Source organism: Coturnix japonica, chromosome 3 (genome assembly GCF_054131305.1).
Source record: "Coturnix japonica strain WE chromosome 3, WE-NBRP24, whole genome shotgun sequence".
Classification (NCBI taxonomy): Eukaryota; Metazoa; Chordata; class Aves; order Galliformes; family Phasianidae; genus Coturnix; species Coturnix japonica.
This window is the reverse complement of record NC_140665.1, coordinates 86,602,985-86,629,099: the sequence shown is the minus strand read 5'-3', so window position 1 is coordinate 86,629,099 and position 26,115 is coordinate 86,602,985. Positions and strand designations below refer to the sequence as shown.

General features: G+C 37.5%; 1 protein-coding gene across 7 annotated transcripts in view; it reads right to left on the bottom strand.

Annotated features, from left to right (window-relative positions):
- Window positions 1–26,115, bottom strand: part of ERICH1 (glutamate rich 1) — an 85,114-nt gene that overhangs the window by 28,061 nt on the left and 30,938 nt on the right. For 6 of the 7 annotated variants that reach the window (XR_014944228.1, XR_001554412.2, XR_014944229.1 and 3 more), the window contains 3 exons: window positions 25,630–25,764; window positions 2,381–2,758; window positions 515–706 (listed from right to left, as the gene is read on the bottom strand). Coding sequence is in view for 4 of the 7 variants with exons in the window: in XM_015859339.3 (XP_015714825.2) it covers window positions 515–706; window positions 2,381–2,758; window positions 25,630–25,764 (705 nt within the window). In the remaining 3 variants the exon portion in view is untranslated. Of the gene's footprint in view, window positions 1–514; window positions 707–2,380; window positions 2,759–3,846; window positions 3,981–25,629; window positions 25,765–26,115 lie in introns of those variants that run through there. The other variant, XM_085542138.1, reaches the window with a different exon arrangement.

The window sequence follows — 26,115 nt, the reverse complement described above, 5'->3', positions numbered from 1 at the left end:
CTTATTCAGGTCATTTAATAAGGGGAGAATTACCATTACCACTACTCCTGTTGAGTCTTGCTAAGTTTGCAATGTGTATTACATCTGTCAAGACTATCTGACAAGAATTAAGATCATAAAATCTAGACTTGTGATTAATTCTTGAACTGAATCCTTGAATGCAGGAAGGATTTTGTTCCATGCATACCTGGACATTTTGTAGCTATCAGAACCTTCAGGGCTTCTATAATCTATTTTTTGTATCTTAAAGAATCTGTATTTGAGGTAAATAAAGTGTTTTAAGAACTGTAATCATCTTGCACTCTCCAAATACTGAAGAATATGGAATGTTTTATAACTAAATAAGAAATAGGGGGAATTGTTCCATTTTCTGTGGAAATGATGCTTTCAAATCTCATCTAAGCATAGGTTTACTAGTATACAATTATTTACAGCTTCCCAACACAAAAAATCTGGATTTTAGTCCACACAAAAAAAGACCATCAGTGAACGATCATGTGTCAATTGTACATACCAGGAGGCATCATGGAATGTTCTTGGAATTGTTTCAAAGCATCCTTCAGTCTGTCAATATCTCGTAGCAATACAAGGGATTTCATCTGATGTAAAAGAGTTACATCTGAAGAAGACACATTGCAAGATTCAAGACACTGTAAAAGCTCCTGAGCAGCTGAATTTACAGTGGAATCGGAGCATTTTGATTTATCTGGAAAAACAGTGGGAAAAACAATAAGAATATTCAACATGCACAGAGAAGTTTTACAGATGGCAACTTCCTTTATACAACAACTTACAAGCAAATATCACATACTGAACAGCTCTATTTTTAATTAATTATTTGACCTATTATAAAAGGGGAAATTGTAAAAAGGACAATAGAATTCATCGTGACACAAAAACTAGATAAGGCAAAGAGCATAAGGACAGAACAACATATATACTAAGACTCATTTAGCAAGAAAGTCAGTCACACTGGCTCACAGATGTGATGTCTTACCTGCACATGTTTTGTCAAAAGTATTGCATTGACACAGCTGTGCAAAACTGACCAGTTTTCTGTTCTCGGACATGTATTAACAACAGAATAGTTAACTGAGTTTGCAGTTTTAGTCAGTCAGTCTGGAATTACACTACTGCACATGCAAACAGTGTAGGCTACATTTACTTAGCCATACAACAAAGTAGTAAAATTCTTATATCTGATGATGGAGGTACATTAGCCAGCAAGTACGATGTCTTTCAAATACTTGACAGCACATGAAGACTTGACACAGCAGAAATATTTTAACAGTAAGCAAAGAAAATTCTATGCATAAATCTTGAGGAAAACAAATTAGCATGAAATCCCTCGTGTCATCCTAACAGGGCTTTCAAAGTAATTCAGTAGTCAGAAGATGAATTCTATGGGAGTGGGGCTGACAGCTCTAACTTAAGGTGGGTCATACAGGTAGGTAAGCTGTTTAATATTCTTCATGTAGCTCCATAAAGACAGCCAAGGCCATGCACTTGGAAAATATTTCCACTGTTTTTGTTGTTTTTTTTTCAGCTTTACAAGACAATTATCATTTTAAAGCTATGTTCTGAGCCGAGCAGCTAAAGAACACAATATCTTACCTATGAGAAAACACATTGAGTCTAGAAGATACCAACAGAATCCGGTGTAAGTACATATAATTATGATACTTATCATTAAAACATCATTATTTCTGGAAGGCGTTTATGACATCATACAAAGCATCATACAGAAAGCTCTTTTCAGAGGACAAGGGAAGAAACACATTTATCTACAACAGTGAGAACTTCCCTGTGTTTAGTGGCCAAAGAGGAAGTACAATAGGCTATTAGGGATCATAACCACGTAATCCTATCTAAAGTGCTGCAGAAAGTGCATTAAACATCAGTTGACATTCATCTTTTTCACAACTACTTTATGAAAACACACTTTCCCAATGCCAACGGTATCCTCCTCTTTCATCTTGAATGCAATCTGTCTAGATTTCATTACACATTACAAATAATGTATAAAAAGCTTTTTGAAAAGTAGGTTGGATTGGAGACAGTAAACATGAAAGCAGTTTAGAACAGTAATTATTGCCTTCATCTGAGCATTTCCAAAAGCAAGTAATACTTCTGGATGTTTGCTTTCAGAGAAAAGAATTTAGTCCATGGAGAAACAAAGCAATTAGGACTACAAGTTTTACGTTGATATGGATGTTTTCTTGTACACACCAGAAAATGGGATAAATTCTCATTATCTGCATGAGTTCAAAAGATAGACTTCTCTAGTAGACTTAGCCCATTCTACGGAAATAAGAAGTGCATATCTATTTTCCTCAGCGTGGTAGTATTCACAGAAGAAAAAGTAGAAAGTAATACATACTGTCAGCAAAATAAATTTGCTGTGTTGCCTGCAAGAAATCCAGAATGCTATCTGCCTTTTCATCTGTGTCTTTTAAGTCTGATGCTCCTTCTCTGTTGTTTTTGTCAGGCTGATATGTAAAATCCACGCTAGTAGTTTTTGTTAGCAAGCCAGCTGCTCTCATTTTTTCTTTCTGTCGCTTCTTTTTCATTTTTCTCCTTTTGTTTTTGCTGATTTTGGAGCTGTCTATCTGCTGCAGCTGTAAATTATCTTCAACAAGAGTCTCCTGCATTCCAGATTCTACTTGTTCTCCATGTAAAATATTAGAGTCTTGTAAACTGTTTTTCAGTTTCTTTCTTCGAATGCGTTTTCTCTTGGTCTGTACTTCATGTTCCTCATCTGTAGATTCAAAAACAATAGTTGTAAATAAGATCTGTAATAAGCACTTTAGAACTGCATAAAATGATACATTACTCCTTTCAAGTTCTGGGACATCTGAGTTGCTCTAACTTTATTTTTATGATTAGAATGCCTTTGAGTTCTACAATGTCAAAGCCAACTTCTGTGAATGCATTAAGAAAAGCTCTTCTCCCTTTTACTTTCAATAAAGACTGTATTCTCCTTCGTGCTACATGCTTTATATTATATTACACATAATATGGTTCTATGCAGAGAGTAAAGCCAAATGAACCATCAGGGCCAAAACCAATGTGTGCAGGCTGGAGAGTATGAGATGAGGAGCTCTTGTAAGAGGTCCATACTACCAGATGGTAGACTTGACGAAGAATCCAAGAAGGCACATAATTCACAACGAAGGACTGATGCATCCCTCTATGACAGTACTGTGCCTTAAAAACATCAGGCACCTGTTTCTGATTCTTCTTCTTTCTTCTCCTCAAACATCATTTTTGTTTGTGGTATCATACTGCTCTAGGGAAAGCATGCAGAGCATCAGTGACCTTGGCAAGCAATCTGTGTTCCTTTAACAGCCTGCCTTGGTTCTGCCATTCCCTTGCTACACTGTAATTTTCTTACAAGCTAATTCTTCAAAAGGTTCAAATGTCCAGGGAAAGAAGTCCCTCCTGCTCCCCAAGAAAGCTTTCATATTTCTTTATTCATATCTTATCACTGTTCACAAAACTAGACCTTCCAAAGTCATTTCTGACCCTGAACTGATTTGTTCCCACACACTCCACTCACTTCTGAATTCAAGCCTTCCTGGCACTAGCAAAGGAAGACTGCCAGAATCCATCCTCCTTTTGACTGCACTGCTGCTGAAATCTGTATTCATGCCTATAATAATTTCCCATCTAATTAACTAAAATTCCCTCTTCCGTAGTCTAACAAAATGCTCACACATTTAATCACGAAGCCCTGAATACCAGTGTTCCTCTAATGCTTTGCCATTATAAGTTAAGCCATTTATCCTTCCCTCAGCCTCTACCTGCACGTTTCTAAATTCCTCCCATTACACCGAGCCCAATTACCTGATTTTATGCAATTCTCTCTAGATTCTTTGCTTGTCTAATGCCAGAGTGATCCAGCAGAGACATCTGGAGCCCAAACTATGTTTCCAACTGATCTGCGTGGTATCCTGAGCTGCCTCTGACATCCCCAGTGCATTTGGCTTTCTCATCACTCCTCCCCCTCCAGTCTTTGCCTCTATTTTCTCCACAGATAGAGGCCTTCTCTTTCATTCCTGTTTCTTTTTCTGTCTTGAACTCTGTCAGCTCTGAGCCACTCTCTCTCTTTAAATATCACCACAAGACTTTTAGTTCTTTAGCTGACAGATGACTCACCACAAAGCAATTTTCTATACTTTCTACGAAGAAGGCTGTGTAAAAATAAATTTGCTGTATTGTAATTGAACGGCACAGCATGGTAAAGACACACCAAACGTCACCTCATACCCACAGCGTGGAATGTTTTGCATGCATGGTATTTGAGTTAAATATCTTTATACACGATTTGAGCATATGGGATGTGGGAAAAATAATGTCTGTGTGGTCCTGTAGGAATAAAATAGCAGAACTGAAGGCAGATATGAATGGTGAAAGATAATATAAACAAAACACCAGTGTTTCATCTCAAGATCTTAATTTGGAATTTCATGGGAGTATTTGTGCTATAATAGGTGAATTCCACTATAAACACAGATATATTGTTCCTTAAAAATTCTCGACCCTCTGTTAACCTGAACACACTGTTTGCTAATACAGCTACTCTAATTTGAGCTCTCAGCAAAGTGGTACAACATGTTTTTAAGCATCCAAGAATCACAGCAAAACTATGGCATGTTGTCTAGTTAAGCACCCTCAATTGATTTTAAGCCACCTGAAAGAAAAGTGGTGCACAAGGGAAAACAGGGCTTAAGATAATTAAGTTTTGAGCCAAATCCAGAAGTTTCCTTATCTGTGTTACATCAGGACAGCACAAGGTCTGAAGAGAGCACATGAAAGTGTCAAAATGCAGATTTACTTTAGCATTCCCATACAGCAGTGTTATTAAGATTTCCTGATTAAATGGAAATTAGAACTGTACTGAGCTTCCTCCAACACAAGAAACAAATATTATTAAGGTAAGACATTACCGAGTTCTCTTATCCTTTTTATCATTCTTTCCCACATATTATAACAACTTACCATTAAGTCTGAAATTTTGCTCTTATTATTCCAGTTTTCTCCCCCTCGACAACTACTGCTCTATGTATGGAACTAGTCATGATTTGACACCAGGAAGAGATGAGATTAGATGTTGGGAAATGCAAAGCAATGTACACAGACTGACACATCTAGACAACTCACTCCTATGGTCAGAGTGAACTGTTCTCAATCTGGGAAAAGCAAAACAAAAACTAGACCTATGGGAAGCTCAAAGAGAACATACGTTCAGTGGGTATCGGTGATCAAATCAGCAAACATCTTGTATGCGTACCAAAGAAACAGGATGGAAAATAACAGCAACAACATTACAAAGCTATTACATAAACCTGCTGTACTCCTCAAGCTTGACAAGTTTTATTTCTTAGCACAGTCCCAGCACAAGATGTTGTCAGAAAAGAACACGACTCTCATAGAAGTTATCAGAGACATGCCAAAAAGATAGGTATTACTTGACTGAAACAAAGATTAATAAAATGGGCTCCATTTCTGCCTCCTCATGCAAGAACAAGGTGACATCTAATTAATCTGAGCAGTTTCGCAAGCAAATAGAAAAAAGTAAACACCTATTTTCTGAACAATACAGTTAACTTATTAAATTGACAAGTGTGCAGTAAGCACAGAAGCCAAGAGATTAAAGGGATTCAAGAAGTCGTTTATACAGGCAGCAAGGCTACCTGATTACAACAGTTATGCTAATACATAAATAGGAGTTGTAGAAGAAATATAAACCATAATGCTTAAGTCACAGCCCACAGAGTGATATTAAATAAAATGTTCTGTGGGAGTCATCTTCTATAACTTGAGCTGTCTAAAAAAGTATGTACTCAGTGCACACTTAGATCTGTGCTCCCTCTAATAAATCCAGAGGCCAAAATTATCATAAAGCAATTTGCTTCATCCTAAACCACCTGCAATGAAAAAGCACTCCAGCAGTCTTCACCATCTTTCTCTCTCCCCCTCTCTTAGCTACAGAGGAAATGCAGACAATGAATTTGTATGAGATACTTCCAGCAATTGAGAAGAATTAAGTCTATTTTACAAAAATTGGTAATATGGAAAAAGATGCTTCTTTATGAGAACCTTGAAGTCTGGCTCTGATTTTTTATTAACAAAATCCACTGTCCTGTGCACACAAACCTTTGACTGATTCTTAATGTTTCAAACCAGTAGGAATTTCAAAAATTTCAGTAGATATCAACTTGGTTGCAATAATTTTTCACAGGGGCTGAAGAGGCTTATTATGTCACAGCGACACTGTAACAAAAATGTGTCATGTATACTACATAATGATTAAATGACATGCTAGATAACAGAATCATAGAATGATAGAATGGCTTGGGTTGAAAGGGACCTCAAGGATCATGAATCTCCAACCCCTCCGCCACAGGCAGGGCCGCCAACCTCCACATTTAATACTAGACCAGGCTGCCCAGGGCGCCATCCAACCTGGCCCTGAACACCTCCAGATGAATAAACACTTAACTAACACACAATCATCAGCTTTTGATCATACAAACTATACTCACAACTGGACCTCTGGCTTGTCCCAAATCTACAAGATTCTTTCTTCTCTCTCTGTCCCTAACAGCTGACACCTCTCTCCCCTCTGTGACCCCTCTCTGCTCCACATGCAGCTTAGTTTATCACATAATCTAATTATACAGAAGCAATTGTCTTCAACCTGTTCAGACTGGACTTGGTGACCTCTGTCAGACTAAGCAAAGTAGCTTCCAGATAGAACGTTCATGAGCATTTTTCAGCCATGGTAATTTCTTTTAGCCTTAAATAAGCCTTAATAAGAACACTCTTCAGGATCTGCTAGGAATGTAATTTCTTTTTCTCCTGACTGGATTATTTTTAGCCTTTCTTGATGTAGTTTACCATGCAGATGCAGTCACACTAATCTGACTGACAGAGTGATGTAAAAGTGGTAATGAATAGCCCGAAAAAAAGGCAAAAGTTAAATAATTTATTAACAACTCATTTTGTCTGGTCTGAAATGTAAAAAAAAAAAAAGCTTCTCCATGCAAATCTCATGTCTCCTTAACAGAACAGGGGCACAGCTCCATCGATGAAGACCTGAAGATGGTTTATAAAAACAGCTTACTGAATTTTGATAACACAAAGTTCGCATCCAGTTTGTATCTTCGAGTAAAAAAAAAAAAAAGCACATAACATAAATAACAGTTTACATTAGAGCTTTGAATTTGCTGACTTTATTTATTAACCTCTATTATACTAAGGAGTTATTTTATGTAATTCATCAGCAGCTGGAGACACAAATTGATTAAATTCCATAAGGTAAAAGCAAACTGCTTCTGCTGACTGTGTTTCCCGCTTACATTAACCAAGAGTATGAAGACATTGCTGGCAACTACGTGATTGGAAAGATCTTCTTCAAGTTCAGTTGTATTCTTTAAGTGCCTTCATGCAACAACAGAGGAAAACATCCAGGGAAAGCATCATGTAAGACAATGAAAGCAGGGAGACTACTTTCTCAAGTGTCCACAAGTCTAAGAATGGTATGCAAAGTTACGTAGCATGCCATACTGAAATGTTAGGCTCCAGGTACCCAAAAGCAAACTGATGATGGCAAAAATTTCTAACGATCCCTAAAGATTCCTTTAGAACAGCACAGCCCAAAAGAGAAAACAAAACAAAACGAAGAAAACAGAAGAAGGTGGCAAAGCAGTGTGAGGGAAAAGACAGTCAACGAACATCCTCTGAGCTCCTCTACCACGCACTCATCATAACTCAAGTACAGCAGCTGGCTCTCCTGCTCAAGGACTCACTCCCACAGTATGCTTTCAGGACCTCATTTATGTTAATTCTGTTCTGCTGAGATTAAACAGGACATGTACCTCTCTCTCTCCTGGTATTTCATCTAATTTAAACTTTCTTTTTCTCTCTGTTATAGCAGATGAATTTTCCACGTACCAATAATTTGACTAAGATGGAAAAACTGTGGTTAACAATTGCAACAAAATGTAATGGTTCACTACGAAAAGAAAAATACTGAAAAGATCTCAGGAGCATGAGACTGCACACAAACATTTCAGTCTCTTTTTGGGGAGCGCAGTATTTTCATCTGATAATCTGAATCAGAAAAAAAACCCTTCTCATGCTCCTAGTGATCTTCAGCACTTGTGATGTTGGTGAACTGCTAAATGCTGCACTTATCTAGTAGACATAGCAGGGGGGTTGAAACTAGATGATGACGGTGCTTTTCAACCCAGGCCCCTCTATATGCTGCTTACCACTGGCACTACTTACAACTGGGCACTACCTGCCTGATTTAAGGCAAATTCAATTGACAGTGATGACAGTAGTACATAAAGGCATATACCACACAGTGCATTTCTACCATAAATGTTTACCTGGTTTTAAACACAGACAACTTATTCACAAACAGCAGAAAACTCCTGCTTTTTATACTAATAATTCCCATCATTTTGGGTGTTTTTTTTTTCCACTGCAGACAAGTACTGATATGTTTTCACAGTTTTTCTTTACACTGCAAAATCTGACTCCTGCTTGGTACAGCCAACTCAGTGACAGGTGAACTCGATTGCTTTTTTGACAACTGACTGGGTTTCACCTGCTATTTTTGACAAGCCACTATTTGGGATGACACTGTAACCAGCTCTTGTCATTACTACAGTTAACATCTGTGTATCACCAAGAAGCCTAACCTCCCCACTCACTCTTTTTACCTGACCAGCTATTGAACAAGCCTTGACCTCCCTCTATTTTGACAAGTGCTGCTTTCTATTTGTCCAGTTACCGATTCTGAGACTTTCCCTTTTATACTGTCTCAAAAACCTTTGGTAAATGCTTTTATCAAAAAACCTGTGGAAATTTATGTAAAGCACATCAGCTGTACCACCCATAAACACATATTTACTTCCCAGCTCTTCAAAGGATTCCAGGACGTTTGCAATTTCCTTTTTGCAAAATTCATGTTATGTTTCCCACATAGATCACAGCTCTCCAAGTCACCATGAATCTTATATCGCATTATAATTTGTACTAAGCTGCCTAAGGCCAGCACCAGAATATCAAGCTTGCAGTTCCCCGGATGGTTTAAGAACTGTTCTTAAAAAGAGGCATCACAGTATCCATCCTCAAAGTCTTTGATAACAAGGCAATTTTGAGTAAGGGGTTATGCATCAGTGCCAACTATCTGGTCTTTTATTTTCTTGAATTCTTTTAGATTTTTTAGGTGAATCAAATCTGATACAGGTGATCTTATTATACCATTATTTTTGTTCCATGATCACCAAATCACTTTCACATACGCTTTGAGAAATCCCAGTACAGAATCTCCCTTTGCCTGCCTTGCTGAGTTTTGACATTTAAATATCTAAAACATCATTTGAGCACGAATTCAGCTTTTTAAACAGATACCCAATTGTTTCTATCAACTTCCTTCATTCTGTTTAGCTGTGTTGCCTTCCTTTCACTTTTTCTCAAGGCTTTCAAGACAGGTGGTGGGTGCTGGACTTGTATTTCACATATGGTGTCCTTAAGTAGCTCCCACGCCACCTGGTGTAGCTTTTTTCTCATAGCTGTTGTCTTCTTTGTTCTTCCTGGTAAGAATCTTTACTTTGTGCAGTGTCTTTTTCTAAGTGGATCAAAACTGTTGTGAATTTTGTTGTTGTTTTGGTAGGTTATTGAGCCTACCTGCAACACAGTCACTGTTGCAATGTGCTTCTGAGCCACAGAACACAACTTTACACAGGACAAGGTGCAGGGTCACATTTCCTCCTTCAGTTCTTAGTTCTAGACCAGTGTCTTAGATATTGACTGTGTCTAAAATCAGGCTTTGCACAACACTCTCACAGTTTACATACAACAGTCACATAATCTGTACAGGGAGAAACTGAAGACCCCGTTACTACTCTGTATCTGCTGCTTCTCTGATCTTACAGTACACAGCAGCAACGTGTATTCATGATCCCAGCTGGATACATGATGAAACAGAATCTGAGCTTGCTTTGCTTTGCTCTCTGATACGTACAGCCAGTACACAAACACATTGATCTAAGGCATCCAGGAGACATTTGAAATTATTCCAATGAATAAATTAATACCAACAATATGTTTTAGGCCTTCTGCCCCATCATGCAAAACGTGCTTTATGAAGCCCCTTTTGTAAATAACAACTTTGCTGTTACAAATTCAGCACAGTTCAGTGACTTAATTTTTTTAAAAAAGGGAATATTTTGACCTTTTAATGATCTTTCTCAATAATGCTTTTAATTTCAAGCTTCTTGTCTTTATTTTTGCTTTCTTGGGGTGATGTGCAAACAACCTTCGTATGGAGGCATCACAGAGCATTTCCTAACTGGCCTCAACGGTGAGCCCCAAAACCACTGAAAATGATTGCATCGATTCAATGAAAAAAACAGGGAGCCGAGCAGATTTCACAGCCACGAAAACAGAACAGAGATTCAATGACAACCATTAACTCTTCTGAAGGCTCCCAAATCAGAAATGTTCAAGGATCCTAAAACTGCCTATGGAGTTTTTATAGTTTAGCAGCTGCAAAGACTAATTGCTTCTAAATACAGAACTCTTCTTAGTGTCTGGCTAATAAGATCATATTCTTGTATTTGAACAGACAGTATCACCATGAATTGGAGGGGGAGATTTGGAACATTTATTTAAAATCAATAGGAGATATTTTAAACATTTGATGACATATCTACACTTAGAAAACTTATTCTTTCCTCTACCCTTGTATGCAATGACTTTATATTCAGAGTTTACTTTAAAATCCTTTTTTCAGATCTAGATTTCATTTAATGCTTATAGAATCCAAACTTCGCCCTTTGCTCAGAAATAATGTGAAAAAAATGCAGGCTTAAAATCCTTATCAGCTTTTAAAATGTTATTTCTGAATACACCAGCTGACATGTGTAAGAAGGTATTGAGACTAAAAGACCACAGAATATTAAATGATAAGCAATCTAATGGAAAAATGGTATTTAGTTTTCCCTTGTGATAATCGGTAGCAAAGAGCAGACGTAAGCTGCAATCTAACAGTACACAGATGCAGAAATAGCAAAATTATGATACTTGGCAATAAAATCCAATCTCAACTTATCAACATTATAATCAAAATAATGTAATAGTTAATGTGGTAATTACTCAATTCAATTACGGTAATATTTTACAACATTTCTTAATTCTTTACATCATTTGCAATAACCAATCACATTCAACATCACATGTGACAGAGCTGCCACAACTACAATTTATTACACGGTTCTCTCAGTGAATCATAATTCAGAAGAAAAACAACAGCAACAAAAACAACAAACAACAGTGCCATCCATTCCAGACTGCTGTGCAAAATGTTGCTGGGATAACATGAATCACTCAGTCTATCACTTCTAGAATTCCTTACGCTTCTACCTAGAAGTGAAGCACTCACAATGGCAATGTGAGCGCAGTAACCTATCTGTTCAGCTTAGTAACATGTCATGCTCTTCTTATATCCCAATCAGTTTGGTGAAAAACAGGAGCCTTTGTTTGAAAATGAGACTTTGTGACTGCTTCAGTTCCATGACATGATCTGTGAAACAACCCCGTTCATTTGTCTAAATATGACACTGCACTTCATACAAATCTTTAAATGTCATCTACCTGCAGAACACAGTTTTTTCCATCATACATTTCACCCTCAATCCAGACTAGACACTGCTGCTTTTTTTGCTTTATTTTACACTACCTGGCACATTTACAAACTGACAATTATTTTTTTTTCTTTTCCATTTCATAGAACTTCAGGTATTAAACAGTGATAAGTCACGGACTACATAACACAGACATGCATAATATTTCTTTCCCTTTGATATACCTGCACATACACTTCATTCTAACACAAGCACTTAACTTTAGCACACACTGACTTTTAGAAAGGAGGTTCTCCCTAAACAGAACTCCCAGCACCAGGTTAAGAAATCTGTGATAGAACAAGATGGGACTAAATCCCACCCTAGGCCTTAATGATTTTTCCTTTTTACATTTCTCCATTATGCAATTTGCATCACAGTCTTTTTGGACTTAGGGAGGACAAAATTTCAAAAGAAAACACATCTCCCTGGCTTAATTTTAAACCAGTCGCCTCCCATCTGAGACAGGGAAACTGAGGTGGAACCGAATGATGCTTTGACCCTGATGAAACTGCACAGTACAGTACTGTTTCTTCTAAAGATGGCAGTAATTACTTCCTCCAATACTTAGGGTAGCAAGGTCATAATTGATTCTTCTCAAGTACTACATCATAGAAAGCTTTCTGACACTAAGGAACTGTACAAAGGCCCAAAGTAATGTCTCCTATTTTATTATGTTGGCCTACGACACCAGAGACAAATACTGGTGATATGGCAGCAAAAGTTGAATCCTCCCACCAATATTCTGTTACATTTTGTTGCCACGTGACAGAGGGCAGCAGAGGGGCAGTCTGACACAATGGCGTGTAAAGCGTGCTGCTCATGGAAGTGTGGAGAAAGCAAAGATATGGAATCGCATTCCTCCGTGGAGAAAAAAACTGCATCCAATGACATTCATCAACACTTGCTGTATTTCTGGAGACCAAACAGCGGATGTGAACACAGCAAGATGGTGGAGGTTTCAGTAGAGGCAACACTGACAGTGGATGCAGCGCTGGATTGAGACGCGAGGAAAGCAGCTTTGAGGATACTTTCTTAGTTTGCTGCAGTAGTAACAGCTTCCTGAGCGTTAATTAAGAAGTGCAAATCAGGCAGAAAAAGAATAATCTCACTGTAAATGCAAATGTTTTCCTGGGCTCAGAGTACAGAGTACAGCTTCATTTGGCCCTTTCCCTCAAACCTGCAGAACACACATATTTTTTACAGCTGATTAGACAATGCCAGCTGACTAAATTGGTATCATGAATTTAAAATGGTTTCTGTGTCTCTGGAATAATTTTATATCTTACATGGTTGCTACTGTTTCTATCTGTACAAGAAGGAAGTTGTTAACACTCTGCTACTGTTACTCTTTTGGATACATTACAGGAAACAAGACTAAAATGGCTTTCTCTGTATTTGTTTTATTTTTGGCATGAAATGTCTAGATGTCTGTATACTTTTTTACTTCTTTTTTATTTTTTTAATGAATGGGTTATGTCCTACAAAAGTCCTAAAGATTCATGTTTTTATGCACAACTCAGTTCACTTTCAATTATTCCCAAAGAACAGATCAACAACTTGGAAAATGAAACCATCAGGTCAAAGGAGGTGTTCCTCCCCTCTGCTCAGCCCTGGTTAGGCCTTACCTGTAGTACTGCGTACAGATCTGGGCTCCCTGGTATAAGAAAGACAGCGATCTCTTCATAAAAGCTATCTTAGAAAAGAGACAACCCACTACAGGTTTCTGCCCTCTCAAAGAATCAGGAGGTTGACTTTGGTAGTCAGATCCTGCATTCATCCTGGACTTATTTCATCCTGGAATGCTAAAGAGTTCAGGAAAAAATCTCACTGCAGTGACACCACCAGCAAACTGCACCACTGGTTTGGTGCAGTTCTCTTCTCTGGAGATTGGGGCCAGTGCATTGATGAACTCTGTGAAAGCAGGGCTCGGAATGATGGGCACCTGATGGAGACAGCAAGGGTTTGCTTGTGGCTTTGGCTACTTTTTTGTGTGAGAGAAGGTAAAGGGAGACTGCAGTCCTAATTTTTACTACTCGCTCTTTCACTGAAGAGTGAAAGTGATAAGAAGAGTGAAAGAGATATGCTAAAAAGGACATTACAGAAGTTCACTTCTTCTGCTATTACTTTATATGCAGCAGAGTAAGTATAAATAAGTACTGTGACCCAAAGCCTGGGAGAAATTCACCAGAAAACAATTTCAAATAGCTCAAAATAATTCAGAGCCTTCAATTTATTACATACGTATTTAACCAAGCACGCATTCTGAACAAAACAGAAAGGAGACAGAGTGAAAAGGAAAAGCACTGTGACAACTGGAGAGTAGCGTCACAGTATCACAGAAAGGCCTGGGTTGGAAGGGACATCAAGGATCATGAACCTTCAACCCCCCTGCCACAGAAAGGGCCACCAACTTCCACATTTAGCCCTACAGATGTTGTAAGAGTTGTTGAGTGTAAGTAAAGATGCAAAGGCTAAGTTAATTAACTCTAGTATTAAATGTGGAAGTTGGTGGCCCTTCCTGTGGCAGGGGAATTACAGATAAATGTGAGATTTCTATTAGCAAGTGCTACGAAGGAGATGGCAATAAACCATGACTTTTTTAGAAGGAGAAAAGCTGGACAGAATGAAAGACAAGATTTAACCCCAATACTGAGATAAAAACAAAAGAGCTGTATCACTGCTTTATTAATTTAGCTCTTACAAATGAGCCTATCACTAGTATTGCCGATTATTAAGGAACTGTAAGAAGCATAAATTAATATTTCTCTCCTCATAAATTAAAAATTTCTCTCCTTTACTGTGTTCAACTATGTACCAAGTAAAGAAGTACTTGAAAACAGAATCAATTTATTTATTCTCTTCTCTTGCAGAAGAAGGGGAAGGATGGACATTAGGTTCTTCTCAGTAGAAATGCTTCTTATTGTGCATTTGAGTCCATTTTATGAAAATTTTGAAGAAAACTGGTCCTAAAATGGAGCCCTGTGGAATCCCACTAGTGAGTGTGTGGCCTCAGCGGGATGAAAAATACCACATGACATAAAATCATCACTACCAACAAATTCTGCCCATTCAATTTTCTTCAGTACAGAAGTCTTAGTGGATGTTGTGATAGTACAATTTGCAGTCAGAACCAAAGTGTGAGTGGAACACTGCACTGAATATCCGTGTTCTGGAAATGAAATTAGTGGTACGTGGATGTAACAAAGGAGTACACGATTTTGGTAGCAGTAAGAAAAACTGCAGTAGCTTTGGTCAGCTAGTTCATACTGCTCAAATCAACTGAGTATCTCAAGAATGCACTCAGATTGCTTGCAATGCGTTTTGGCTAGATTACAGCAATAAATTTTGTGTGCTGGTATTCCTGTCTTTTGCTGTATCAACATTACTTTTATTTTTTCAGCTCTCCACAGATCCCCAGGAAGTAAGAGGGTGAGCGAGACTGATACATGCCACACATAATGCATCTCCTACAATACTGAGCAATTGAGATTCTGCAGTGAAGCAAGGGACCTTCATTCCATTAGTCTCCTACATTTCCACAGAAGGCTGTTACGGAGCATATTCCAATTATGATCCTATTTCCATTTGTAGAGCTAAAATAGAAGGAAGATAGCATGACACTAGCAAACAAAATTATTTAACAAAAGTACTAGGAAAGGGAGATGGATGAAGGGCAATTTTCAAAGGTTCCTTGGCACAAGATACTATTTACGAGGCGCTGTTCAGTACTCTAAAAAGACTGAAACATGTACTTTTGTACAAAGAAATAACCAAAGGCAAAGGATCTCAGATCAGGAAATTTCCCAAGTGGAAGCTGAATGGAGACACGCTGCTGAAAGCTCTATCAATGCAAGGCTGTAAGCCTACAAACTGTCATAAATTACAACAGCTGCTATAACAGAACAGTGATAAAATGAAACCGTTGGGAAGGCTTGATTCTGGCTTCCAACATGAGGCAGCAGCACTTCCACAAGGACTGGATCAGCAGCATGTTCTGTATGTTATGCAAAACACTTACAAAAACTGCTACATATTAGAAGAGACATGGTTACAACTATGCACGCATTCTTTTTCCTGCTGTCTTCATTTTCCTTATCCACTCAGCCATACTGATTGTAAATCTATTCATGTTAAAAACTTAAGCTTTCTACTCTGTTTTTACAGTGTCTAGAGTGTTTAAACAGCATTGCAATACAGAATAATAGAAAATCTGCATCCAAACTGCTTTCCTTTTGCACCTGTTCTTAAAATGAGAGAACTGAAAATGCTGCTTTGAAACAAGTCAGGTTAGACAGAAAAAGCAACACGAGCACTAACAGTGAGAGGATAAGCCAGGGTCACATCTTCTGCTTGGTATTCACAAACCTGTCAGGGCACAGTTTTGACATGTATGATACCAATGTTCTGTTTTTGTTCAGTACAAACAGATACACGTGCTATAGCAAAGCACGAAACAAGTATATGGCAGTTAATATGAAAATGCCATGTATATTAATAGCGACAGAAGCCTTTCCAATATTTGCTAAACATTTTTATCTCCTGCTTTTGCAGATGATGAACTGAGATACAGAACGATGAAGCACTTAAACAGCCAGAGATGCAGAGACAGAACAGTAAATTTACTGAGTTGCCTTTCTACTTAATTCAGTACCCTATTGACTTTATTCAGCTGCATCACAACAATTTAAGTACAAAAGCTTAGGTCTTGATCATATTCATTATGATATCAGGAGTTGAAAGCAGTCAAGCAGCATCGGATTTCCAAACTGTTGGGAGTCTGCTTGAGTGAGGCAGCAATTACACCAGCACCGATTTTTTGCTTGAATCTAAGAAGGTTTGTGGCATTGGCTGCCTGTTCACACTAGTTCTTCTTCTTTCTTATCAGTTGCCTACTGTCACTATGACAACAGGAAGCCTGCAACACAGCTGCAAGGAGGGAAAAAGGGGAGTGCACTCCAGCTGAGAGGGGAGAAGGGTCTGAGTGGGTGGGGGTAAGAAGTGGTATTGCAAGTTAAAGGAGTGCATTCAGAAAGAAAATTAAAGGCCACAGTACTTGTGATGCTGACCTATCAGAGGAGAGGATGCTTATCAAACATGTTTGAAATCACTATAATTGTGCCCCACCACACCAAAAAAGAAAAGCAAGAAAAAACTGCCACAAAGATAAGAGCCCTAATTTTCTCTTCTGCTTCATTCATTCATCACCACCTGATTAGTTGAACCTACTCTAATCAAATTACAGATGTATAAAGATTCAGTTTACGATGCTGATTGTATCATGGAGGGTGGAGTGAGAAACAAAGGAATGAAGGGCAAGTATACCACAGAAAGGAAAGGTAATGAGCAGAGTAAAAATGCCTCAGTAAAATGCACTTGGTTATCAGTTCTTCTCCTGTTTGTGCACACATTTGCCTTATGGGTTCCATCAAGTGTCCTAAATAATTAACATGCAGCCAATGCTGCAGTAAGCCTTTACCTGTATGTCACATTAGTATACTATCTGTTATTTCTCAACATATTTTTAGCATTTACTGCCTTTCCTAACATCAAATACAAATATGGACTAAAACTCTGGGACAGAATTCTTTGCTATTACACTCCTAAAGATGCTTTCCAGAGTGGATTTATTTTTCATGGGGTGTCTTAACAGTATCTTGATGTTGCAAACTATCACACAGGAAAAACTAGAAGATGCTGGATGTGGCTGTGGGCATCCTGGCCTAGTGGTGGGTGACCCTTCCCATGACAGGGGGGTTGAAACTAGATGATCACTGTGGTCCTTTTCAACCCAGGCCATTCTGTGATTCTATGGACTACTGAAAACTTCAGAGGCATTAAATAACTTGTATCCATGCCATAATACGTGAGTTCTGTAATAAACCCATATGTTTGTGGATATATTGGCATTTAGAAGATGTAAATAGTTATAGGCAGTGAAAGTTAGAAGTGAGTGGTTTGTGCGTTATATATAAACCTTAATTTCATGATTCATCCTTAAGAGTTTAGAATGATAGCCCAATCCTGTTTTTAAAGATTGTAGGCAGAAGTGAATGTCTTGATGTATTTAATGCTCACCTGCAGGACACAGCTTGTTTGTTGCTTGTAATACTACTGCAAGATACTGGTAGTCTGGGGAGCCTTCATAAAGGAAACTGCCCAAGCAAACATCTACTTCAAACACATAAATAATCTGCATCACATGTAGTGCACTATGAGAATTACATCCCCCCGCCCTGTCACACAAGTCAGCTAGCTTTGGCACCATGGTACAAAAACAAGCATCTATGAGGGCTGCTCTGAAAGTAACGCCTCTTATTTTATTGCCCTGGCCCATGATGTAAGGTGCAGATGTAGATGGTATGGCAGTAGAGGCTGAACTTTCCCACCTACTGATCGGAACAATTATGAGTTCTTGTCCTGTGACAGATGGCAGAAGAGGCATAGGCTGACTAAACGGTGTCTGGCATGGAACAGTGTATGATGGAAAGGTTTATCAATGAATTCCTTAGTGTAGAAAAAATTACACCCATTGACATTCATTGACACTCGTTGAGCATTTCTGGAGACCAAACAGTGGAGTAAGAGCACAGTGAGGCAGTGGGTGGTGTGTTTTAGAAGTGACAACAGCTACTGGTGATCACAGTGGATCACCTTTGCTGGTGTAGATTTTCACAAGCACAGTATGCAGGCTCTTGTTTATCCCTGGTGAAAAGGCACAGAAAATGGTGGTGACTGTTGGAAAACAGTGCATTGTAGCTGAGAATTTGCTCAATTCTACTGGTAACAGTGTAAGACTGTAAATACAAGCACCACTGGATCTAGATTTGTTTTTGTTTTTAAATAAGCCAAAGAGAACAAGAGATTAAATAATGCATCTGAATTCTAATCTGAGGTAATTTTACCTATTAGACATGTCACTGCATCTATCAACAAATGTAAGAACAGAAAAGAGGACTTCTTTTAAGGGGGGAAACATCTGAAGCACAGAATTGTTCAGATATACCTATGCAACATCTTTACCTGTTTGTAGCTGTAACTAGCTCCAAAATGTCAATAGCAGTTAAGCTGCAGACAAAATTGGCTGCAGCAAAAGAAGTTGCTTAACCTCAATAGACAACTCTCCTATCAAGTTGATAAGGGATTGATTTATCTATGAACATCAAGAACATTATGGAAAGGCTTATATTAACAGCCCTAACAGAGGTGTCAAAGTTGCAATGAGCTTGCTTTCCAAGGCTGACAACTGCTTGGAGCACTGGACAGCTCAGGAAAAGGCAGCATTCAAAGATAGGAGCCATGCATTCATTTACTTAAGGGCAGTGTGAACTTACAGAACTCTTATCACGAATAATTACACCATGCATTAACGGCAACAGTGTAAACAGTGACAACCAAACTGACAGCAAATCAAAACTAGAACAACCAAAAGAAATTAGGGGAATTGGAACATCAAACATCAATACAGTTTTGTGGCTTTTTTTAAAGTTACCTGCTTACTAGGAGTACAGAAACAAAATCACTGCTTCCTCTTGATTTACTGAAAAGCAAATTTTCAAAGTAACAAAACTTCAACAGTAAGTTTTCAACCTGCAAACCCTTTATCTTTCCTTTCCAGAAGGAGAAAGATCCATTTCAACTAGGAAGCGAGAATAACAAACATCACAGCAAAACAGTTTTAGAAGAAGCCAAATTCGGGGACAGGAAACTTCTTCCAGCAAACTGTAGAAAAATAGGGATATATGCTTATAAATCACATTAATGCTATCATTAGATATATGATTTGATCGATTCGTTGCAAAGCACTGATTATAACACTAAATTAAGAGTAGCGCTTCAGCATTTCAGTTACTAATGTTATTTGGACATAATGAGGTTCTAAATTAGAATATATGTATATTTTATCCGTAAGCAACCCTTAATAGGTTTGTTGCTCGATTTATTAACCAATGGAATAAATCTGGATGGAAAGAACTTAATTAATTTTTGTTTGTAAGTGCAATACACTCATATCCAAATCTCCACAGCTTCCTCAGATTGTTTTCTTAAATAGTCTGAATACTCCGAACACAGAGTTGCCACAAGAAGCAGGAGAGTCAACCTAGGAGTTGACCACTAAGCCAGATAATCCAGTTACAGATACTAATATACTAGATGCAGAAAAGCAACTGTTAATGTGCTTAAATTCCTTAAATTTCAACATAATTGACTTTATTTATAGTTAAGTTATTTCCTGAACTGAAATCTCTCATTAAAGATCAGTTACAGTCACAGCTGAGTACTGTTATTTTAGACCTACAGGAAAGACAATATATATTCTAATACCACTGAGATAAGTGTAAGCATGATGATCAGCAATTAAAATTGCAGGGATCTTTAATATAAATCTCTTATGTCTTCTACTGTTATTTCTTTAAATTAAATAAAAACAAATAACCAAACAAAAACTTTGATCCAGTATTAGTTTCTGCAGTGACATAACTTTGGGAAATCTGCCATAATTGGGATATTGAAACTGGGATGCTGGGACAAGTTAAAATGTTAAGACTCCTAGAATGATAACTTTAAGATACAAGTTATTAATATATATGGAAAATACAAATATTTACAGTTTCGGATCCTTTTTCCTTGCCTGTGATTTCACAGCATTGAAATATAGTTATACTGCTTATAAAAAATAGCTGTCAATGTAAAATTGTAACCTAAGCAGGGTTCTGCAGGGACTGGTAGGAAACCTGGCATTTTCATCACTAAAATTAGTGTAGAAGCAAGCAAGCAAACAAACAAAATGTGAATAGGCAAATCATACAAAAACCCTACTTGGTAATGTGGTCCTTAAAAAACAAATGCTGGAACAGGCTCCCCAGGGAGGTGGTTGAGTCATCATCCCTGGATGTGTTTAAAAACAGTTTGGATGTGGTGCTCAGGGACACGATTTAGCGGAGGGCTGTTAGTTATGGTAGTTTTGTTAGGTTGTGGTTGGACTCAGTGATCTTAAAGGTCTTTTCCAACCTGAGCAATTCTCTGATTCTATGTACAGTCTATTTTCCAAAGTCCCCGTGTAAAGTATTTGCTGTGCTATGAATCTCAGAAGCATCAAATACCACTTTGGGAATTTGCATAGAAGCATAAATGTAATATTAAAGCATTTCATGGAGAAATTATATTCCAGTCCAGCTTCTGCATAAATCATTATTTTGTATGTTATATCTTATTATGTTTGTGTGTACTACTAAGCATGAAATGTTGCTGGAGAAACCAATTGTCTTTCAGATGGAATATGGCTACATGTTTAGCATTTAAATTTAATTGAAAATATAGCCTTTTACCTGTCTTCAAATAAGCAGCAAGAGCTCCATAGGTTAGCTTTATCTTATAAACTAAACTAAACTAAACAAAAACTAAGCCATTTTTTATAGTAAGTTAATGAATATGCAATTAAACTTCCCTAAATTCTCCTTTAATTGAGAACATCTTTTGATAAGTGATAGTGGATGTGTTAAGGAACTACTCCTAAAGACATATTTCTCAACAAACAAATAATAAAAATAAATGAATTGAATCAGAGATCAAATTAGAGAGTTTTAATCTAGGAAGGTATTGACTTTGATACTCATCTATAGCTTGACATCACACATTTTTATGCCTTCATCTAAAGTATAAAATCTATAGCTAGAAGAGAGTTAGCAATTTATTAATACATACCACAGCAATTATATTAAAAAAAAAAAAATCTCTTTTTTATATTTTCTCTTCAAAATCCCATTCAATTCCATCAATAAAACATTGATCTGAGCACACCGTTATAGTGACACAATTCCTACAGAACATTCAAATCAAGGAAGATCGTAAAAATACACAAGTCTAATTTATTGTTCTAAGAAAAAACCTTCATGGAAGACAAAGATCTCATTACTAAAGATTCATTAACCACCTGCTTACATAAAACAAACCTGAAAGAGAAACTTTATTTAACTCCATTTCCATTCATGCATACACCACCAGTTAAACACACCCTTGACCTTACGCAATTCACTTCTTTGACACAAGAGGAAAAAATATTTGGAAAAGTATCTGAAATGTTAAAAGCAGCATACAGTGATAGATAGAGAAAAAGCCATCCTGAAATCCTGCAAATCTACTTTTTCTGTACTCTTGGCATGATTCATTTAATTATGACATGACCATCCATTAGCTACAAGTTCAGAGAAAAATCAAATGTTTGACATATCGGTGTTTGCTAACAAGAAGTTAATGCATGACTGTAATTAACTTCTACTTTTAAATAACTTCATAAAAAGGGTTATCTATAAATTCATATTCTAGTGGCTGAATATTTCCCCTTTTCACAGATGAATATAATGCAGTGAAGTATCAGCCATGATGCATTTCTCCTCCTGATAAACTTGTTATATTAATTTAGATAGACACAGACTTGGTTTTCTTAATTTATGGTACATGTAAGAAATCTGTGATGATATGTAATTAAGTTCACAGAATGGCTAAGGACCTCTGGGTCCATCTGGTCCAAGCCCTGCTCCAGCAGGGACACCCAGAGCAGGGTGCCCAGCGCCGCATCCAGGCAGCTTCTGGAAATCTCCAAACTATGCAATCTGTGCCAGGGTTCCACCACCCACAGCATACGGAAATGCTTCCTCGTGTTCAGACAGATCCTTGTGTGTTCTGGTTTGTGCCCATTGTGCCTTGTCCTCTAAAATCTGCAACTGAAGAATTTTAATCTTAAAATAGAGTAGGATAGTTTTAATTAGATAAGCTCAATAGACAACAAAGTTATTTTCTGTTTATTAGAATTTCAGCAGAATTCATTTCCCTTTCTTCTGGGTATGAAAGCTGAAAATGGCTATCAAGGTGCTGGATGCAGAATGGAATCTGTAGTAAACGGATGTGGACTTGAACAAATCAAATTGGAAAAAAAAAAAAAAAAAAAAAAAAAAAAAAGCAGAGCCTCTCAGAGGTTTTACCTCATCTGATTTAAATGGACATAAACTGAAGATGTACTCCTGCCATTTATCACTGTCAGATTTTCACTAACTCACTTTGGTGTCTGAGGGGTTTGGTTGTATTTCTGAAAGCCACACAGATTCTGACCTCAGAGTTCACGCCCAGACATTGGCTCAACTACATATCTAGTCTCAATAAATGCAAATCTGATTATTTTTGCTTTACTTCTCTAAAATTATTCCACAGAAAATCTGGGAATTCAATGGGACACTTAATGAAACAACATCTTTGAGAAAGGAGACAATGCCTGTGTGGTAAGATCTCTGAGCTTTCATTCCTACAAACACATGAAAGAGTCTAAACAACATATGTTGTTGGTTTATTTTTTGCTTTCCTGTGTGCATCGCATCACATAGATGATGTTTTTAGTCTGTCTTGTTACACACCCAAATCTAGACCAGAAAATGAAATAATCCACGGTGTGACTACTGAAATTTTCATGTTTTATGAGCATTGCCTGAAATTACAGTCTTCACCCCAATTTTTGTATATATACTTAAAGTAAAATTAACCACTATCCCACAGCCTTGCAAAATTAGCCCTGATGTCTAGTTCTGAAACTCATGTTGAGATGGAACCAGCAAGAGCCTTCAGCTGCAGCAAGATCTAGTATACATAAAAGGACAGTGAAACACAAGCACAAATGTAAAACGGGTGGTAAGAAAATCTCTTCACATGGAGATTTTCTTTCCTGGCAAGAATACAGACAATTTTATCTTGCAAAGAGCAAATAGCCCTAAACATTACTTCAAACATTATTTATTTATTTATTTGATTTTGTGATAATGTGTTAAGTCAAAGAGCAAACTGGTAAAAAAATAAAAGTCTCTCAAAACTCCAGATATATTTGTTAACTCTAAGACAGTGGCTAAAGCTGAAAATCTACTCTTATTAAGCACTGAGACTGGGATCAGATGGAAGAGATCACCATCAAACAGTCGATACTGTCACTAAGCAACCCCAGAACACTACTTACTGCTGTCATGGTTGGAAAGTTTTGTTGTTTGTTTTTTTTCCCCCCAGAAATAAGAGAGGGAAAAAAAGACAAAATGTAAAACAAATGAGCAAGTGACATCACTGCTCAATAATCTACCCATTGTAAATCTAGACAAATACTTATGTGACCCTAAGAAGGCATGATATTATGCAATCCTAAATTCTAGTCTGTTCTACTGCTATGCAGTATAGCAATGCATAGTATGCACCACCATGTATTCATTTATGTGTAGATTTTAAACTGTAGCTGACTAACTAGCACAAAGTTCTGTATCAATATCAAGAATGCACAGTCACCAATGCACCGAGAAGCTATGCTTTCAGCTTTTACTTAGAAACAGCCTAAGTCCCTGCCTAAAAGTTAATGTTACAGGATTATTTACCTGCAAGGTATTGTGTGACTTAATTTATCATCTGCAAAATAAAGAATAGGAATGCCTTTCTGATGACTGAAAGGAGATCACATCAAAGAATAAGAGAAGATAATAAAGTACTTCTAGAAAGTGCTTCTGTATCAGAATAAACAGTTTAAATCTGAAGTGCTGTAGGACAGAAACCCAAAGTACTGTCCAAAGAGAACAATGTAATTTAAATGTGAGGAAAGTTTAAGAACAGACTCAGGACTGAATATCAATCCCATCTGACAAGGGGAAATGCACAAGATACAAGTTGGACATTAGAATCCCTTAATTCCAATAACAGTAAGATGTACTACCATTTTACGTTGATAAAGGCATTTCTTCCCCAATCCAATACAAAGATCACTTACTTTCACAGTGAGAAAGAACATTACTGAAGTGCCATCACAGTATTTTGGCAGTTTTACTCATATTCTGATTCAAGTATGTATCACAGCTTCTTCATGGCACATTTCCTCACACAAAGGTGAGATACATGTTAGAACCAGGATACCAGCCACAGGTTATGTCATGAATGGAGCTCAGAATAGGGTACAGACCCAGGTTGCAAGCTGAAAATTCACCCCTGTAAGTACTGTTTTCAAAAGGCAAGGCACAGTTGCCTTTCTACTGAATCACAGGTTTTCCTTAAATTTATACAGTTTCTAGGTTGAAACAGTAGTTTAATAAATACCACTTATTTAATGTTTTACTTCAGGAGGCCCGCCTGGATATTTCCTTTGCTGTAGACTGCTGTTAATAATATAGTAGCAAATGACAGCAACAGACAATTTAGAAAAAACATATCCACAGGAACACAGAAATTGAGAAAAACAACAAAAAACCCTAAATTAATTTGTTTTATTGAATCTTAGCACTTATTTCTAAGACAGATGGAATCAATTTAATTCTAGCAACTTCATTCAGATTGCAGCATTTCTTAAAGTTCACTCAGAAGCCAATCTAGAGATCATGCCCCACTTCTCTTATAGCAGACAAGTTCTAAAGTGACCAGGTCACAGTTTCTCATCAGAAAGCCTCTCAAAATCTATGGAATTGTATCTACTTCCATAACAGTCAATCAGGTGAATTTCTGCTGTAATTGAGAGAGGTCACTTTGAAAGACTGTTAAGCCTCTGCCCAATTCCATACAACTTCAGTAGTAAGAGTTACCAGTAGAGCTGTATCTAACGTTACTTTTAAAAACATGATTGTAAGTGGGCATAACACACATGTGGTACTCAAATGGGAGGAGCTAAAGACTTCCTAGTTTCAATAAGGTCTACAGTGTTGTACAGCTATAACCAAATGCTGAATCTGGTCTGCAAGCTAACAAAGGAAATGAATCCAGAAAAATGAACCCATCTCATTTTGCTTATACTGCAAAACAGTGACACCCACTGGCAGCAACAGTTTAAATACATAATTGTTGCAATTTAAATCTACTTGGTAAGGCTTGCTAGAATGTTTCTCTCAGAAAAATTAATCACATAACAAGCACATAAACTTACCTGAAGAGTCAGCACTACCCTCAGAGTTTTCAGAAACTGTAATGTTATCGGTATCTGCAACAGCTGCAACGTAGCCCTCAGGAGGAGGACTCACAGTGTACACTCTCCTGGGAGGCGGAATTGTGGAGTCACTACCTACAAGACAGAAGAACAAGGTGTCCAGCTATTGATCTCAGTAAAGATTTTCTCACTTTCACAATCATAGCAATGATAACAAGTGGTTCCTTAAGGATGAAAAATATATATAGGTGGGAATTGTTCTGTAGAAGATGGAGGGATTACAAAGTGACACAAGTAATAGAAAAACAATCACAGAACTGTGGTTTGTCCACATGCAGACTTATTAGATTTAGATAAAGTCTAGCTGCTGTTACAAAAGGCAGGTAAGTAAAGTGGGCTTGAAAACCACACAGGACTAAGTATGCAGTTCCCACCCAAACGAGTTCATCTCCCCACCTCTTTTTGGTTCAAGTCTGGGGGAAATGT